The sequence below is a fragment of the Phocoena sinus genome, chromosome 8 (assembly GCF_008692025.1).
Source record: "Phocoena sinus isolate mPhoSin1 chromosome 8, mPhoSin1.pri, whole genome shotgun sequence".
Taxonomy (NCBI): domain Eukaryota; kingdom Metazoa; phylum Chordata; class Mammalia; order Artiodactyla; family Phocoenidae; genus Phocoena; species Phocoena sinus.
The window spans coordinates 18,302,625-18,321,180 of NC_045770.1; the positions used below are offsets into that span (position 1 = coordinate 18,302,625).

Here is an 18,556-nt window from a genome sequence, read left to right on the forward strand (position 1 = left end):
TAACATTCCCAATTCAGAAAGAATGGGAAAGTTGCGGCCATTTAAGTAAGATCCTTGCACAAGAGTGAGAGTTTCTTGGAACTAGACCATGGGTCGGGTTGGATTAGCAGAAAGTCCGTGATTCCAGGGTTACTTGAGTGACCCTGGAAGGGTTTCTAGGGGTCTAAATTCTCTCTCTCTCTCTATCTCTCTCTCTCTCTATCTATCATCTATCTATATATCTGTGTGTGTGTGTGTGTGTGTGTCTCTCTCCTCTCTTTATCTCTGTCTCTGGAGTGACCTAATAGAGCTTAGAAGGATCCTCTATCAAGTTTCTGAGCTGCATTCAAAGGATATCTCAATGAGATTAATCTACCCTACTCTAGAAAGGAAAATTACATCTGAAAGTGAGGGTAAACAAGGCACCTTTCTTTCCCAGATGCCCCTCTGCATTTTTCTAGGAGGCCCCTGTGGGCCTCCCAATTCTGGCCGCATGAACATTTAGTCAGTGAGAGGACATCTGTGGTCCGGCTCACTTTAGTTCCCACGGTCCGCCTTTTTCTATCCAACGTGAGTTCTCAAATTTTATTTCTACCGCCTCTCACTTCTACCCTCATTCTTTAACAAACAAAAAAGAAACAAAACACTACCATATAGAAATCAAATGTTCACCCTGCTCTTTCTGGGAACCAGCACCTCTGGCAATGTGTTGGAGGAAACCTCCCCTCCTATGGCTGCTGGATCGGGTGCCAGGCTGCACACAGACATCCTCGTAGGCAGAGGTGCCTGTGCTCTGGGCCCCCTGTGGAATGCAGCCTGACCCAAAGTGTCACCGGTGCCCTCTGATCAACAAGACATGTCCTAGAGCTGCAGACAGGATTGCCCATTAGCCAGAACTAATGGGGCACCTGGTTCAGTATCAATGGCAGCATGTACATCAGGCCCAGGTTGATGACGTACTTAGAATAGATCTTTGCTCCTCCTGCCTGCCCCACCTGTTCCCTACCCGCTGCTGGGTAGCCTGGACTTGGACATAGGAGGTGATTAGATTCAGAGGGAGTTGGCCCTTTGCTGTCAGGACCCTGGCAGGCCCATTGTTGGCATGGAACTGGGCTCTGAGTTTCACATTATTGGCTAAAGGTCGTTGAAGGACACCAGGGTGACTTGATTGCTAAATTCAGAGTAGGATGTCTGGCACGGAGTAGGAGAACATGGGCCGACACGGTGCACATAGTGGGAATAGGGAGTCAGGGAGGCTGAACGAGGTCGAGGGGGACAAAGAACTGAACTGGAGAGTCATTCAATCTACTTTGTCTTCCAAAGTTGCAGGAATGCCCCTGAGTCTGACTCCCTGCCTTACCAAACACGATCTGTGGCTCTTCTCAGGATCCTTTCCCTACTCTGTTCCAGAGGGCCAGGGTGGAAGGCAGCCCGCTAGATAACCAACCTTAACCCCCAGGGCAAAGGTCCCCAGGGAGAAGTTCCAAGAGCATGAAATCTCACACCGATGTCCCCTCCAGCCCCACTCAATGTAAACACTGAATGGAAAAGAAGGGTGGCAGTGAAGACAACAAACGAATGGGACCTTGGTCCCCGAGATCCAGGGAGGAGATCGTCTCCTCCCTTTAACAATCTTTTACGCCTCTGTTCATCGTATTTACATGGAGCTAGGACATAGAAAACCTCTTGCCAGGACTTCCCTGGTGGCACAGTGGTTAAGAATCCGCCTGCCAATGCAGGGGACACGGGTTTGAGCCCTGGTCCGGGAAGATCCCACATGTTGCGGAGCAACTAAGCCCGTGCACGAGCCACAACTACTGAGCCCACGTGCCACAACTACTGAAGCCCGCACACCTAGAGCCCGTGCTCCACAAAAAGAGAAGCCACCGCAACGAGAAGCCCACGTGCAGCAGCAAAGAGTAGCCCTCACTCGATGCAACTATAGAAGAGCCTGCGCACAGCAACGAAGAACCAACACAGCCAAAAATAAACAAACAAATAAATAAGTAAAGTAAAAAAAGAAAACCTCTTGCCACTGTTGAGAAGACAATTAATATTTAGGGTAAAGAGTGACATGTAACTACAAATACTGGCTGCTCTATGGAGAGAGTGCGTTTGTGTGCGTGGGAACACACACTCCTGTTTACCTGCCCCGTCTCCCATCTTTGTTTGTCTCCTCCGTGCAGTGTAGGTAATGGTGTGTGCAGCGTTCTCCAGAGTGCTTGATAGGTGACTGTGTTCCACCTTGCATGTGCTACTCCCTCACATTTCCCTTTAATGATCTCCATTATTCGGGCTGCATTAATAATGTTTGTGGGCTGATATCTTTAAAATTAATGAGGTGTTTACTCTTAGCCAAGAAACTCATTGAAATTAAAAAAGCTTTCTTTTGGTAAAAAAGTGGACAAACAAGCCACAATGCAAGCTTTGATAAAAACCAAGCAGAATAGGCAAGAACCCAAGCCCTACCGCAAAGAAGGTATGAATTGGGATTAGCTGGTGCCTGGAGTTATACATTAGTCATGTTCAAATCACAGCTGTGTCTAAGAGGCCTTGATTTAACAAGAGCTTTGCTGGAAAGCTGCATGCCACACCTTTTAACCAATGGAGGACTTCCGTGCCCTCAATAATCGCTTATTTGATCCCCACCACTCACCTTAGCATATGGTTATCCATTGTAACCGTAGCACCTTAGTCTAGTCTGACTTTTCCTTCTTATTCAAAAGGTTTGCTTCCAGGAGACTTCATCTGTGTGAATTCATCTGTGCAATCCTGACCTGTCTGTAGTCTCTACTTTTCAATCAGATTACCTGGCATGAAAGACCCTCCCACTGCCCCCAGCTCCCACCACCAGCTGACTTTGTGCAGAAAAGCAGGGCTGAATACTAATGACAAGTCTGCCGGCTGCAGAAACTTGCTGCAAAGTATCAGGCTTCACTGTCCTGCTCCCAACTGCCTCCCAGGTGTCTGCTGGACAAATTTCCCCAGGAACAGTGCAGCCAAGGGCATTCCCGGTGACACATCTGAGAAGTTTGGGTTCTTATCACGTCGTTCTAGAGTAGTTGTTCTCTCTGATCTGGAAACCACCAGTGGTCTCTGTGGATCCTGCAGGTGATTTGTTAGCTAATACCTCAAGATACTCAAGTTAATAATATGATAATTTTATGCACTTGAGTCTGGGATTAATTAATAATTTACTCAGTTGCAAACAGGACATTAATGTTGAAGAGACACTCTTCTCCCAATTTTTTGTTGCTGTTGTTGTGGGGTATTCTTTCTCTCTCTCTCAGTAGCAATTAAAAGTGAGGATGTTACGTGTATTGAAAGCCTTGGAGATTCCTGCTGTAGGGGCTGGTTCAGGTCTCTGTCTGAAAACCATTCTCTTTATATTCACATATGGAATAGCTACAGCAGGAGTCCAGGATCTACGGCTGAATCTCTCGTCTCTGAAATGCCAAAATGCAAGTGGATGATGGAACCATTGGAATCTCCTGTACTTAGGTGGTAATGAATGAGAAGATGCAGGAGAGAGACTCCTCAGCCCAACAGAGAAGGTGAAAGACTGCAGAGAAGTGGGCAACAGGGACAGGAAGGGGGAGGACTTACATTAAACTGAATCTGTGCAAAATCTCCAGCGCTGCTCTGCAGGATGTTGTATGTTGAGGACACAGAAAGAAGTTCCCACTCACCGTCATTCAAAAATGCTTTTTGGTCATGTGTAATGTCTTCTCTGCTTCTCAGGAAGGCCAGGTCTACATCTTCCACTGAAAACAACAGAAACACTTGACTTCCCATGGAGAGAGGCACCAGTATTAACCCACTTTTCCAACTCACAATTCAAATCCTTCCTTTTTACTCTTGTCCCCACATGGACAATCTTATGGAGATGGGGTTCAATATACCATTTTGAATTAGGGGTAGGGATGGGGGATAAAAACTTTCAGGTCATGAAAAAAAGCAGCTATGAACTGAGGGTTTGTACTCCATTGTCGATAGAATGAGACTTCTATAACGTTCTCAATGGCAGTAGAGGCCTAATATTGTATTTTCAAACCAACGGCAGCAAAGGGCAATATCTCTGGGCACAATACTGTACTTAGTCTGAATTACAGCAGGAGCCAAATAACTACAAGAAGAGATTTAGCTTTATAAAAAGTCAGTTATGTGCTAGAATAAAATAGACCTGAGGGACAGCATAATGTAATCATTTCACCTATGTGTGCCAACCCAGCACAAGTGTGTTTGCCCACTAGCAGGCTACACCTCTCATGGCTTACCTGTGTGCAGAATGCTGTTGAAGGTTAGGCTGCAATTCTGGATATCGAATGGAAACGCGTATGTCTCTAAACTGCATGCAGAGACCAGCTGGATGGGCTTAGAGTGCTTAATGGTCCCAGATGAGTTCACGTAAACATAGGGAAGATCAGGTGATCTTTCAAGGTCCACACTATATGAAACACAAAAGATCTTTGTTACGGAAAGGGCTTTAGTCATTCCAATACATAAGCAGAACTGATTATGAGATGATGGTGACCGTAACACCCAAGACTAGCCTAGAAGTGCAAAGACAGAATCACACTTTACATGAGATAGCCACCCTGGCAAAGGTGGGTTCAGCAATGAGAGCCTTGTAAGTCAACTCACTGGAGATCAGCTCGGTGCTTTGTGACTGCCTGGAGGGGTGGGATAGGGAGGGTGGGAGGGAGGGAGACGCAAGAGGGAAGAAATATGGGAACATATGTATATGTATAGCTGATTCACTTTGTATATAAAGCAGAAACTAACACACCATTGTAAAGCAATTCTACTCCAATAAAGATGTAAAAAAAAAACACAGACATAGGACTTCCCTGGTGGTGCAGTGGTTAAGAATCCACCTGCCAACGCAGGGCACATGACTTCGAGCCCTGGTCTGGGAAGATCCCACATACCACGGAGCAACTAAGCCCGTGCGCCACAACTACTGAGCCTGTGTGCCACAACTACGGAAGCCCGCATGCCTAGAGCCCGTGCTCTGCAACAAGAGAAGCCACTGCAATGAGAGAAGCTCACGCACCGCAACGAAGAGTAGCCCCCGCTCCCCTCAACTAGAGAAAGCCCACGCGCAACAACAAAGACCCAATGCAGCCAAAAATATAAAATATAAATAAATAAGTAAATGTATAAAACAAACACACACACACACAGACATAATCCATGAGTAACATCAAGCATTAGCAATCAAATCTGTATCTTAAATGATGTCAACTCATGGTACTTCTAACCTGAATATTCCCAACAGTATGCTCTTCTTCAAGTTGAGAAACAAAAAATAGTAACAATGACTTAAAGGAAGCAGCAACCAGCCTGAATATGCTAAGCAGTCTAAACCCCACAGAAACACACCCCAGCACACTTACAACTCATTTATGATGATATCAGGAGCCCAGATGGCACTTAGGGGTAGGGAGATCTCTCTAATCTCATCAAACATGCTGGAGTTCCAGGATAAAAACTCATCATCCCAAATCTGTATCCAAAAAGGAAACATCACAAAGGGGCAATGCCAATCTCATCAAAGAACTGAAGAGGGATTCGGATGAATAGCTCAATTGAACAGCCCGTTGGTTCTATCTGTCAGGGAAGAGGACTTTCCATTCAACTCCTAAAGAAGGTTGCCCCAACCAGAAACCATGGCCATGTATCTTACTCAGATTCTAATAAATCAGGTCTGCTGCAGACATAAAGAACTAGAAACACAAGATAGTATCTATTTCTTCGAATAATTACATCTTGCAAGAGATCGAGTTCGGGAGTCCAGCATGCACGGAAGAAAACATAATCGTTTACCTCATGATACCACACACTTGTCTTTAATTTTTGATTCTGTGCATCCTGCAAAGCAAAAAGAACATCCACACCAAATCTTAGAGTGTCAGTAAATCAAAGCCCAGTTCAACAGTATGACAATTCAGAGGAAGAAAATCAAATCCAACGAAATAATGCTGATTTTAGAAACATTACCTTGACTTTTCAATATCTGAGTATTCTCAGTTCTTATTTATTACATACACCTGTCGCTATGAGCTTTACTATATTATCTATGATAAAATGACACACTAACTGCACTTGACATCTTAAATGATTTGTGAATCTCTTTCCTACTCTAATTGTTACCCTGCCATTAATCAGACTAAAAGATGATATGTAGTCGTAGCCAATTTTGGACTAAAAAGATGAGACCACGCTTTTATTTGTAATCAAGATGTTATTCATAATCTTTCAATGAGTGTTATCTCAACTGCCATTGGCAGCCATTCCTGTTGTTACCTTATGCTTGGATTTCTCTGCTTATAAAACAGACTGAATGAGCTTAATCCAAGTGAGGTATATTTTTGGTGATATAAATAGATGTGGCTTCCCACGTCAGTGATTTAAAAAAAGGATCTCCCCAAACAAACAAAAAAATCCACTTTACTAATTTTTTTTCATATTGAATCTAGTAAAAACATGCTAAAATGATTATATTCTTAGGGATTAAAAGAAAAGGAACATCTCATACCATATACAAGCATTAACTCAAAATGGATCATAAACCAAAATGTAAGAACTAAAACTATAAAACTCTTAGAACAAAACATAGGAGTAAACTTCATGATTTTGAATTAGGCAATAATTTCTTAGATATGACACCACAAGCACAAGCAGCAAAAGAAAAAGTAAATGGGACTTCATCAAAATTTAAAACTTTTGTGTTTGAAAGGACATCATCAGGAAGTCAAATGACAAACCACAGTATGGGTGAAAATATTTGCAAATCATATACTTAGTAAGGGGCTTGTATCCAGAATATATAAAGAACTCTTACAACTCAACAATAAAAAGATAAATAACCCAATTTAAAAATGAGCATCAAAGGACACAACCAAGGCTTCCCTGGTGGCGCAGTGATTGAGAGTCCGCCTGCCGATGCAGGGGACACAGGTTCGTGCCCCGGTCCAGGAAGATCCCACATGCCGCAGAGCGGCTGGGCCCATGAGCCATGGCCGCTGAGCCTGCGCGTCCGGAGCCTGTGCTCCGCAATGGGAGAGGCCACAACAGTGAGAGGCCCACGTACCGCAAAAAAAAAAAAAAAAAGGACACAGTCAACAGAGTGAGAAGGCAACTCATAGAATGGAAGAAAACATTTGTGGATCCTATATCTGATAAAGGGTTATTATCCTGAATATTAAAGAACTTCTACAACTCAAAACAAAACCAATATCCTTATTTAAGAGTGGACAAAAGACTTGAATACACCTTTGTCCAAAGTAGATATACAAATGGCCAATAAATACATGAAAATATGCTCAACATCACAGCTATGGACCAAACTGTGTTCTTCCAAAATTTATATATGACTGTACTTGGAGATAGGACTTTTAGGAGATAATTAAGGTTAAATGAGGTCAAAAGGGTGGGGCTCTCATCCAATAGGATTGGTGACCTTAGAAAGAGAGGAAGAGAGAATGATCTCACTTTCTCCTCCCTGTGAGGACACAGTGAGAAGGCAGCCATCTGCAAGCCAGGAGGAGAGCTCTTACTAGGAACCAAATTGGCTGGAACTTTGATCTTGAACTGCCCAGCCTCCAGAACTGTGAGAAATAAATTTCTGTTGTTTAAGCCACCCAGTCTATGGTATTTGTTACGGCAGTTGGAGCTGGCTGATATAATCTCTAATCATTAGGGAAATATAAACCAAAACCACAATGAAATACCATTTCACTCTCATTAGGATGGCTACTATTTTTTTTTAAAGCAGAAAATAAGTGTTGGTGAGGATAATTGGAATTCTTGTGCACTATTGTTGGGAATGTAAAATGGTGCAGCTGCTATGGAAAACAGTATGGCAGTTCCTAAAAACTTAAAAATAGAATTACTACATGGTCCAACAATTCCTCTCCTCGGCATTTACCCAAAAGAATTGAAAGCAGGGACTTGGACAGATATTTGTACATCTATGTTCATTATTCACAATAGCCAAGGGGTGGAAGCAACCCAAGTGTCCCTCAGTGGATGAATGAATGAACAAAATGTGGTATATATATGCAATGTAATATTATTCAGTCTTTAAAAGGAAGGACATTCTGACACATGGATGTCCTACAACATCCAACATGGATGAACCTTGAAGACACTATGCAAAGTCACAAATAAGCCAGTCACAAAAGGACAAATAGGGCTTCCCTGGTGGCGCAGTGGTTGGAGGTCTGCCTGCCAATGCAGGGGACACGGGTTCGTGCCCTGGTCTGGGAAGATCCCACATGCCGCGGAGCGGCTGGGCCCGTGAGCCATGGCCACTGAGCCTGCACGTCCAGAGCCTGTGCTCCGCAACGGCAGAGGCCACAACAGTGAGAGGCCCACGTACCGCCAAAAAAAAAAAAAAAAAAGGCAAATATTTTATGATTCCACTATATATAGTCTAAGTACCTAGACTAGTCAAATTCATAGAGACAGAAAGTAGAATGATGGTTGCCAGGGGCTGGGGAATGGGAAATGGGGAAATGGTGTTTAATGGGTGCAGGGTTTCAGTTTTGGAAGATGAAGAGCTCTGGAAATGGACAGTGGTGATGTTTGTACAACAATGAGCATGTACTTAATGCCATTGAACTGTACACTTAAAAAAGGTTAAGATGGGAATTTTATATTATGTGTAGTTTACCACAAGCAAAATTAATAATTTTAAAATAAGCAAAGGACTTGAACAGATATTTCTCCAAGGGAGATATATAAATGTGGCCAATTAACACTTGAAAAGATGCTCGACATCATTAGTTATTAGGGAAATGCAAATCAAAACCACAATGAGATACCACTTTACCCCACTAGAGCGGATAAAATTAAAAAGAAAAAAAATAAGTGTTGGGAAAATGTAGAAAAATTAGAGCCCCCCTACATTGCTAGTGGGATTATAAAATGGTGCAGCCACTGTGTAAAACAGTATGGTAGTTCCTCAGAATGCTAAACATAGAGTTACCATAGGACCTAGCAACTGCACTCCTAAGTGAGTACCCAAGACTCCTGAAAACAGAAGTATACACACACACACAGTGTGTACAGGAAAAAAAGCAAACTTGTACAGGACTGTTCATAGCAGCCAAAAAGTAGAAATAACCCAATATCCATCAACTGATGAACGGATAAACAAAATGTGGTACATATCCATTCAATAGAATATTTTTCAGCACTAAAAATAAAATGTGTAAAACACTTACTGATTTTGGTTCAAAGCTAAGGAGTCATTTAAATAACATTTGTATTTCTGTAATATTAAGTGTAATACCAATTTCAGTAAAATAATAGAGTTGGGGAGTTATGGCATGAAAGCAAAAAACAGCTCCAGTTTCCTCCCCAGAACAAAGTATATTAAATTAATTATCCAGTCAGTTATCCAATCACATCAAAAATATATAATCTTGGGGCTTCCCTGGTGGCGCAGTGGTTGAGAGTCCGCCTGCCGATACAGGGGACACGGGTTCGTGCCCCGGTCCGGGAAGATCCCACATGCCGCGGAGCGGCTGGGCCCGTGAGCCATGGCCGCTGAGCCTGCGCGTCCGGAGCCTGTGCTCCGCAATGGGAGAGGCCACAACAGTGAGAGGCCCGCGTACCGCAAAAAAAAAAAAAAAAAAAAAAAAAAAAAAATATATATATATATATATATATATATATATATATAAAATCTTTGTGCATAGGGTCAAGACTACCACTCTCTTCAATCCACGCTGGGTGGGGGGTAGGGAGGAGCCATTGTCATTTACTTCTTGCGGGGGGTGCACCTGGAATTGTGTAGTGCTCAGACTATACAGGTGTACACAGGATGGCATCATTTGAAAGAGAAACAATAAACTTTTTAAAGTTCCCCCTTTTTGCAATCAAAAAAGCAAGTTGCTATTGAATAAACATTTCTAGATACCTTGAGAAAAAAGGGATTGTGCACAGATACAGAGGGACTCTACTTCAGTGGTTCAGCAAAGGTTAGTTGGAGTGAACTTGCTCTGCAGATTTTTATGAACTTCAAATAGATACATGAGAAAGGCAGGTTTTAAAATGGTATACAGTTGTCCCTCAGTATCCATGCGGCATTGGCTCCAGAACCCCCTCAGATACCAAAATCTATAGATGCTCAAGACAAGACCCTTATGTATAAAATGGAGAAGTATTTGCATATAACTTACACACATCCTCCAGTATACTTTAAATCATCTCTAGATTACTCATAATACCCAATACAATGAAATGCTACGTAAATAGTTGCTGATGCATGGCAAATTTAAGTTTTGCTTTTTGGAACTTTCTGGAATTTTTAAAAATAAATTTATTTATTTTATTTATTTATTTTTGGCTGCCTTGGGTCTTTGTTGCTGTGTGCGGGCTTTGTCTAGTTGCAGAGAGCAGGGGCTACTCTTTGTTGTGGTGCGCAGGCTTCTCATTGCGGTGGCTTCTCTTGTTGCGGACCGTGGGCTCTAGGCACGTGGGCTTCAGTAACTGTGGCACATGGGCTCAGTAGTTGTGGCACACGGGCTTAGTTGCTCCGCAGCATGTGGGATCTTCCAGGACCAGGGATCGAACCCTTGTCCCCTGCATTGGCAGGCGGATTCTTAACCACTGCGCCACCAGGGAAGTCTCTGAAAATTTTTTAAAATATATTTTTGAGGCACAGTTGGTTCAATCTGCAAATACAAAACGGATATGGAGGACTGACTGTACAAAATGTAAACACTGAATTCACAAGTAATTCCCTAAGAAACAGCTTGGAGGAGGTACAGAGAGGACTCCCAGCCAAGATAGGCTCTGAGGGGCTCAGGGCAGTTAAAAAAAGACCTCTACTGAGAGCCCAAGATTGGGTGACACCACTTTCTTCCAAGTTTTACTGGCTGAGAGAGCCTGAAATAGATCATCTCACCCACTAACACACAAAAGACACAGTTCTAGGCTTAGCTGCAATCAGAGAGGGTCCCCCCTTAACAATGGAAAAAGTCCAAAATGTTGTTTCTGTTACTGAGAAATACAGCTTTTAGCTACTCTTTCATAACAAATATACTTTTACATCTATGAAGTGTCCCAACCAGTTTCTTTATCACTGTCATGACAAGTTGTGAATATAACTCATTGACTCAGTCATGTGTCTGGGGAGGAAGGTCTCTACGTATTAATGTTTCATTTTCACTGTCATTTTACCTAGTTGGCTCTTATTAACTGCCATGTTGATGCCTTCGCTTGTTTTTCTCTTCCTGCCAAGCCCTTTGTCATGTTACCCGTAACAATAGTGTTAAGAATTTTTTTCCTAATACCTTATGGGGGTGTCTGGGAAGATTTGTCATTCAGCCCTAAAGAACACAATGTCAAAAAGAAGTTTGAAGCTAAAACTGAAGTCTTTTTTTTTGTCAAGGGAAACAAGTTTCTCAATGCCAGCTGGTGAACATAATTGGTTCTCTGGTGGCATTATTCACAGCTTTTCCCTCTGTGCATCTCTTTCTTTTATTTTTTTCTTTAGATGCCTTCCATCTTGTTTGTTAAAAGCAAAGGATATTTCAGAGAATTGGAATTCATTAGCCTTCCTAACAGAGGGAGTCTATTTAGATCTAAATTGGTGGTTAGCAAATATACAGATAATTCCTGCACATTCTTATTTATCTTTCCCAGTTCCAAAGACTATAGAAACAGATGCCTCAACGTCTGGCTGGGAGTCTCTAGTCAATGGACTGGAATACAAAGGAATCTTGGATTCAGAATTGACAAAACTCAATAGAAACAAATGGAAACTCTTCCCTGTTAGTAGATTATCTCTACAATCAGATTTCCCTAAGGTACACATAATACCCAGAAATTCTAAGACAAGACTGTAGTCTTTCACGTAAACAAAACAGGAGGCAAAACATAACGGAAGGGAGGTGCACTGATGAAAGCTGGGCTGAAAGCTCTTCACTCCAAACGAAAGTTGCCAGCAGTTCAGCTGCTGGTAGATGCATCCAACAAGTTATCTGTTCACATTGGGAGTGTCCGTGTCTGAGCAGAATTTGTGAGTGATTTTTATCAAGTCCTTCAAACCAGCCCTGCCTCTGGAACGAACTTTAGGAGCAGCCCACCTGAATGTAATAGAGACATTTGCAAATTATATTAGACTAAGTCATTCATAAAGACAACCCTAGAATTGTACTCACATATCTTAATTAATTGGTTAGACATATATCTACCCAGTAGCTTTGAAGTAAGGTATACTATGCTGCATCTTGTGGGAAATAGGACCATGAGTTAGAAAATCCTTCCCTCAAGTAGCTATTAGTGTATGTGACATTTTAACAGCTAACTATGGGCATTAAGAAATATACATACTTCGTTGGATTCAAAAGAGGGAGACATTGCTGTCAGTTTGGAGAATTGAGGAAAATTTCTCTTAGGAGCTGAGGTTTGAGGACTATAATATTTGATAGATGGCAAATGAAGAGGAAAACACATTCATTGGAGGAAATAGCAGAATTAACAGCATATAGGCAAGAAACAAGAAGTTCAGGTTCATTGTAGCATTGAGTACATGTAGAAGATAAAGTTAAGACAGTAGATAGGGATAAAACTAGAGGGATGGAATATAAGATTTTTCCATATTTCTGAAGGCAAGTTTTCCATATCCAATAAAATATGTCTAACATATTTTTGTAAAAAAATAGTATATTTCACAACAGTGGAGAAAAGCGTATCTTTGAAAAAATAATGGTATTCTCCTTACCCACCATAAGGGATATAATTTTATTTTCTTTTATTGGGGTAGGAAGAAAGAGTTAGATTAAAACTTTCAATTTGATACAGTTGTTCCAAGGGAATTAGTAAAATAAAGACTTTACTCCTTTTCTTTATCTCCAAATAAGCCTCTAAATGCAAGCCTGAGCAATTCTACTTCACCTTCACCAATATGAACTCAGAAAGTAGAAGAAAGAGGAGAGACCTAGAAACCTGTCTTCAGCTCTTAACTCAAGGCTGATTCTATCTCTTCCCTGGAGTTTCATATAACATGGTTCATATAGTGTCTTTATTCAAATCATGTTTTTCCCTTTGGACAAGGTCCGATAAACAATATAGACATAATAACCCACTGACAATTAAATAGCAAGGACTAATATCTCTTAAGTAAGTGAAGATGCAGCCCCAGAAAATTGTCTCCCAAATTCTAGTTCAACATCCAAATAGAAAAGAGATTTAAAGGAGTTTTCTATTGGGGCTTTGTATGAGACTAGGTCTTTTGGATAGTAAGGGTGGGCGTTTTCTGGCATTTAATTAAACAGTATTTCCTAGGATCTTAGATAGAGTACCTTTACTAGTGTGAGTGGGAAAATAAAGCTGAGAAAAGTGAAATTGTGTGCTAAAAGGAGGAATTTTTGTGTTGCATTTAAATGTACCTACTTATGGCCGCATAGCACAGGGAGATCAGCTCTGTGCTTTGTGTCCACCTAGAGGGGTATGATAGGGAGGGTGGGAGGGAGACGCAAGAGGGAGGAGATATGGGGATGTATGTATATGTATAGCTGATTCACTTTGTTATGCAGCAGAAACTAACACACCATTGTAAAGCAATTATACTCCAATAAAGATGTTAAAGATAAATAAATAAATGTACCTGCTTACGAAGAAATAATGAGTAGGGGTTTATCTAAGCTCGAGGAAAATTATGCTAAAATAACTTCATTGGATAAAAAATAATTTAAACCATATTATAACAGAAAATTTATACTTTCAGTTTTGAAGTAGTTTTCATCAATTTCAATACCTGAGTCTCAGTCAAAAAATCAGAGTCTATGATTCATAGTGCAGCACTAAGATATTAACATAGAGAAACACATCCATTAAAATAAATTAAAGAGAAATTATTGAATTATTTTTTAAAGTACAGTAAAATAATAATACTGTATTGTAGGGCATATTATATATGTAAATGTAAGGGGAACAGGTAAATAGAATTTTACTGTTGTAAGATTTGTACATTTTATATGAAGTGTAATAACATTAATTCTAAATACATTGTATTAAGTTAATGATGGATATGGAAATCCCTAAAATAACATCTAAAAATAATACACAGAGGGATTGCAGAAAAGCTAATTTGATTTCAGAGGAACTAAAATCAAATATTAAAGAATATTTAATTTATCCAAAATAAGGCAGGATAAGAGGATCAGAAAACAGAAAACAGATGCGACAGCTAGAAAACAAATAGCAAGATGGTATTGGTAAATGGACAAAACACTTCCATTAAAATGCATAGGTTGACAGGTTAAAATAGCAATACCCTGGAACACTACTCAGCGACGAAAAAGAGTGAACTACTGATACACACAACAGCTTGGATGAACCTGAAGGGAATTACACTGAATGAAAGAAGCCAACCTCAAAGGTAAGATACTACATGATTCCATTTATATAATATTCTTGAGATGACACAATTATAAAGATAGAGAAGGTATTTATTGGTTGCCAGGGGCTGAGGGTTAGAGGGGAGAAAGGATTGTGGCTATAAAGAAACAGTACCAGGGAGCCCTGTGATGATGATTGTGTAGCTTGATGTGGTGGTAGTGGTGGTTACACAAAGCTACACGTATGGAAAAATTATAGAGAAACATACACACACATGCAAATGAGTATATGTAAAACTGGAGAAATCTGAATAAGCACCAAAGTCCATTTTCTAGTATTGATACTGTACTGTATTTACGCAAGATGTTAACATTGGGGGGCATTGGGGGTGAAGGGTGCACAGAACCTCCCTATAAATTTATTAGCAACTTCCTATAAATTTATAGTTATTTCAAAATAAAAAGTTTAACAAAATGAAAGACCAAACTACATGCTCTGTCTAAGAGATGACTTTGAGTACCACAGAAATTGAAAATAAAAGGATGGCAAAATACATACCATGCAAGAAGTAAGCAAGAAAAAAACTTCAAGAAAAAGAATATTACCAGAGATAAAGAAAGGTGTTTTAAAATGGTAAAAGGTTCTGTTTGTTAAGAAGACATATGATCTTAAATGTGTATGCATCTAATAACAGGGCAGAGAAATAGACAAACCACAATTATAATTGGGGATTATTATACCCCTCTCTATGAAATTAAAGAACAACTGGACAAAAAAAATTGTTATAGGAGATTTTAACAATACTATATACACATTTATTGAATTTACATTTATAAAACAGTGCACCCTTCTATTCAACATTGCACTAGAGGTTCGAGTCAGGGCAGTAGGCAATAAAAGGAAAGAAAAGCTATAAAGATTGGAAAGAAAGACATACAGCTTTCATTATTCACAGACAACATGATCTTCTACAGAGAAAATTTGAAAGAATATACAAAAAAGACTCAAAAATTAATTAGATGGCAGGGTCACAGGATCAAGGCCAATATATACAAATCAGTTATATTTTTGTATGCTAGTAAGTAACAGAGACCCAAAATTAAAAAAACATTTATATTATTAAAATTTTAATTCTCTTTCTTATTAAAAAATATCATTTATAGGGCTTCCCTGGTGGCGCAGTGGTTGAGAGTCCGCCTGCCGATGCAGGGGACACGGGTTTGTGACCCGGTCCGGGAAGATCCCACATGTCGCGGAGCGACTGCGCCCGTGAGCCATGGCCGCTGAAGCTGCGCATCCGGAGCCTGTGCTCCGCAACGGGAGAGGTCACAACAGAGAGGCCCGTGTACCACAAAAAAAAAAAAAAAAAAAAATCTTTTATAATAGCATCAAAAATGTGAAATACTTAGGGATAAATTTAACCAGATATGTGTAGAACACTGAAAAGCACTAAACATTATGCAAAGAAATTGAAGAACTAAACAAATGGAGAGATACACTGCTGTCATGGATTGAAAGCTTATTGTTAAGATGTTGATTCTCCTTAAATTTATCTATAGATTTAATGCAATCTCAATAAAAATCTGGTAGTTTTTAAAATAGAAGTTGATGAATTTTCTTAAGTTTATATGGAAATGCAAAGTGCCTAGAAGAGTCAAAACAATTTTAAAACAGAAGAATAAGGTTGGAAGACTCACACTATCTGATTTCAAGACTTCTGTAATGCACAGTAATTGCCACAGTGTATTGGTGTAAGGAGAAATATATTGATTAGTTGGACAGAATAGAACCCAAAAATAGACCAAAACTATATAAAGAACTTCTGCAACTCAATAATAAGGTAATAAACAGTGCTATTTTTTAAAAAGTAAAAGATTTGAGTGAATACTCTATTTTAAAAGATATACAGTTGACAAGTAAGCTCATGGAAAGATGTTCAACATCATTAGTTTTTAGTGAAATGAAAGTTTAAAACCACATCGAGATATCACAAATCTACTTTGTGGTGACAAATCTACTAGAATGGCTAAAATTTAAAGAGTGACAATATCAAGTGCTGGCAATCATGTGGAGGAACTGAAACTCTCAGACATTGCAGGTGGAATGCAAAACAACACAGCCACTTTGGAAAACAGTTTGGCAGTTTCTTATAAAGTTAAACATAGACTTATACAACACAGCAATCCCACACCTAAGTATTTATCCAACAGAATTGAAAACGTATGCAAATGTTTATAGTGACTTTATTCATAATTGTTCCAATTTGGAAACAACCCACATCACATGTCCAACAACTGGTAAATAAGTAAACAAATTGCAGTACATTTGTACAATAGAATACTACTACTGACATATGCAACAACACAACACTGATAGCTCTCAAAGGCATTATTCTAAGTGAAAGGAGCCAAAAACAAAGAATAAAATACAATATGATTCCATTTATATGACATTCTAGAAAGGCAAAACTATAGGGAGAAAAAAGAAAATCTGTGGTTGCCAGAGACTGGGGCTAGGGGGAAGGGACTGGCTTAAAACAGATGAGTTTCAGGGACTTCCCTGGTGGTACAGGGGTAAAGAATTCCCCTTACAATGCAGGGGATGCAGGTTTGGTCCCTGGTCAGGGAACTAAAATCCCACATGCCACAGGATAACTAAGACTGTGCATCACAACTACAGAGCCCAGGAGCCTTGGAGCCCACGCACCACTACCAGAGAAGAGAAAACCCACATGCCACAACTAGAGAGAAGCCCACACACTGCAACAAAAGATCCTGCATGCCTCCATGAAGATCCCGCATGCCACAACTAAGACCTGATGCAGCTAAAAATAAATAAAGTAAATAATAAATAAATCTTAAAAAAAGATGAGTTTCAGTCTATATAATTTTTACCTCAAATTTTAAAATGCATCAAAATTTCATAGGATACAGTTAAATTAGTGCTTGGGGGAAAACTTAAAACTTTAAATGCTAAAATTATAAAAGAAAAAAGGTTTAAAATCAATGATATAACTTTCCACTTTAAGAAACAAGATAAAGAAGAACAAATTAAGTACACAGTAAGTAGAAGAAAGGAAATAAAGATAAGAGTAGATATCAGTGAAATAGAAAACAATAAGGAAAATTCAAAACCAATATTTGGTTCTTTAAATAAATAAATTAAATTGATAAATATTTGGCAATATTGGTCAAGGGAAAATAAGAGAAAACACAAATTACCAACATGAGGAATGAAAGAGGCAGTATCACTGGAGATCTTTTGGACATTAAAAGAATTAAAAGAGAATATTATGAACAAATAAATTTGTAACTTTGATGAAACAGACAAATTCCTTGAAAAATACAAATTACCAAAACGGACACAAGAAGAAATAGAAAATTTGAATATTCCTATATATGTTAATGAAATTGAATTTATATTTAAATACCTTCCCACAAAGAAAACTCCAGTCCCAGGTAGTTTTACTGGTGAATTTTATCAAACATTAGGGAAGAAAATTATCCATGTTACACTATTCCTTCAGGAAATTGAGGAGGGAACACTTTTCAACTAGTTTTATAAAGCCAGCATAACCTTGATGCCAAAACCAGATAAATACATTACAAAAAATAAAACTATAGCCCAATACTCCTCATTAACATAGATGCAACCTACAATAAGTAGGAATTCAAATCCAGAAATATATAAAAAGGATAATATATCAAGATCAAGTGGGGTTTATTCTAGGAATGTAGGGGTGGTTTAACATTTGAAAATCAATCAAAAATAATTTACCATATTAACTGCATAAAACAGAAAAATCATATGATCATTCAAATTGATTGAGAAAAAATTTGATGTAATTTAGTGTCATTCATGATTTTTAAAATATCTCTCAGCACATAGAAAATAGGAGAGGACTTTTTCAACCTGATAAAGATCATCTATGAAAAATCTATAGCTAACGTCACACTTAATGGTGAAAGATTTTTCTGTAAGAATGGAAACAAATGAAAATGTCTGCTCTCACCACTTCCATTAACACTGTAGTAGAGGTCTTAGGCAATGCAATAAGACAAGAAGAATAAAGGGTACACAGACTAAAAAAGAAAGAAGTAAAACTATTTGCAGATGAAATGATTGTGTATGTAGAAAATATTAATCTGAAAAACTACTAGAATTAGTAAGTGAATTTTGCAAGGTCACAGGACACAAAGTCAGCATACAAAATGAA

The 18,556-nt window shown here is 39.3% G+C and overlaps 1 protein-coding gene across 1 annotated transcript in view; it reads right to left on the reverse strand.

Annotated features, from left to right (window-relative positions):
- The window catches only part of HTR3B (5-hydroxytryptamine receptor 3B), a 36,827-nt gene that overhangs the window by 7,188 nt on the left and 11,083 nt on the right, over window positions 1-18,556 (reverse strand). Inside the window, exons 4-7 of the mRNA XM_032639823.1 lie at window positions 5,809-5,853; window positions 5,379-5,488; window positions 4,257-4,426; window positions 3,586-3,743 (exon numbers count right to left, since the gene is read on the reverse strand). Of these exons, the coding sequence (XP_032495714.1) occupies window positions 3,586-3,743; window positions 4,257-4,426; window positions 5,379-5,488; window positions 5,809-5,853 (483 nt within the window). The remainder of the gene's footprint in view (window positions 1-3,585; window positions 3,744-4,256; window positions 4,427-5,378; window positions 5,489-5,808; window positions 5,854-18,556) is intronic.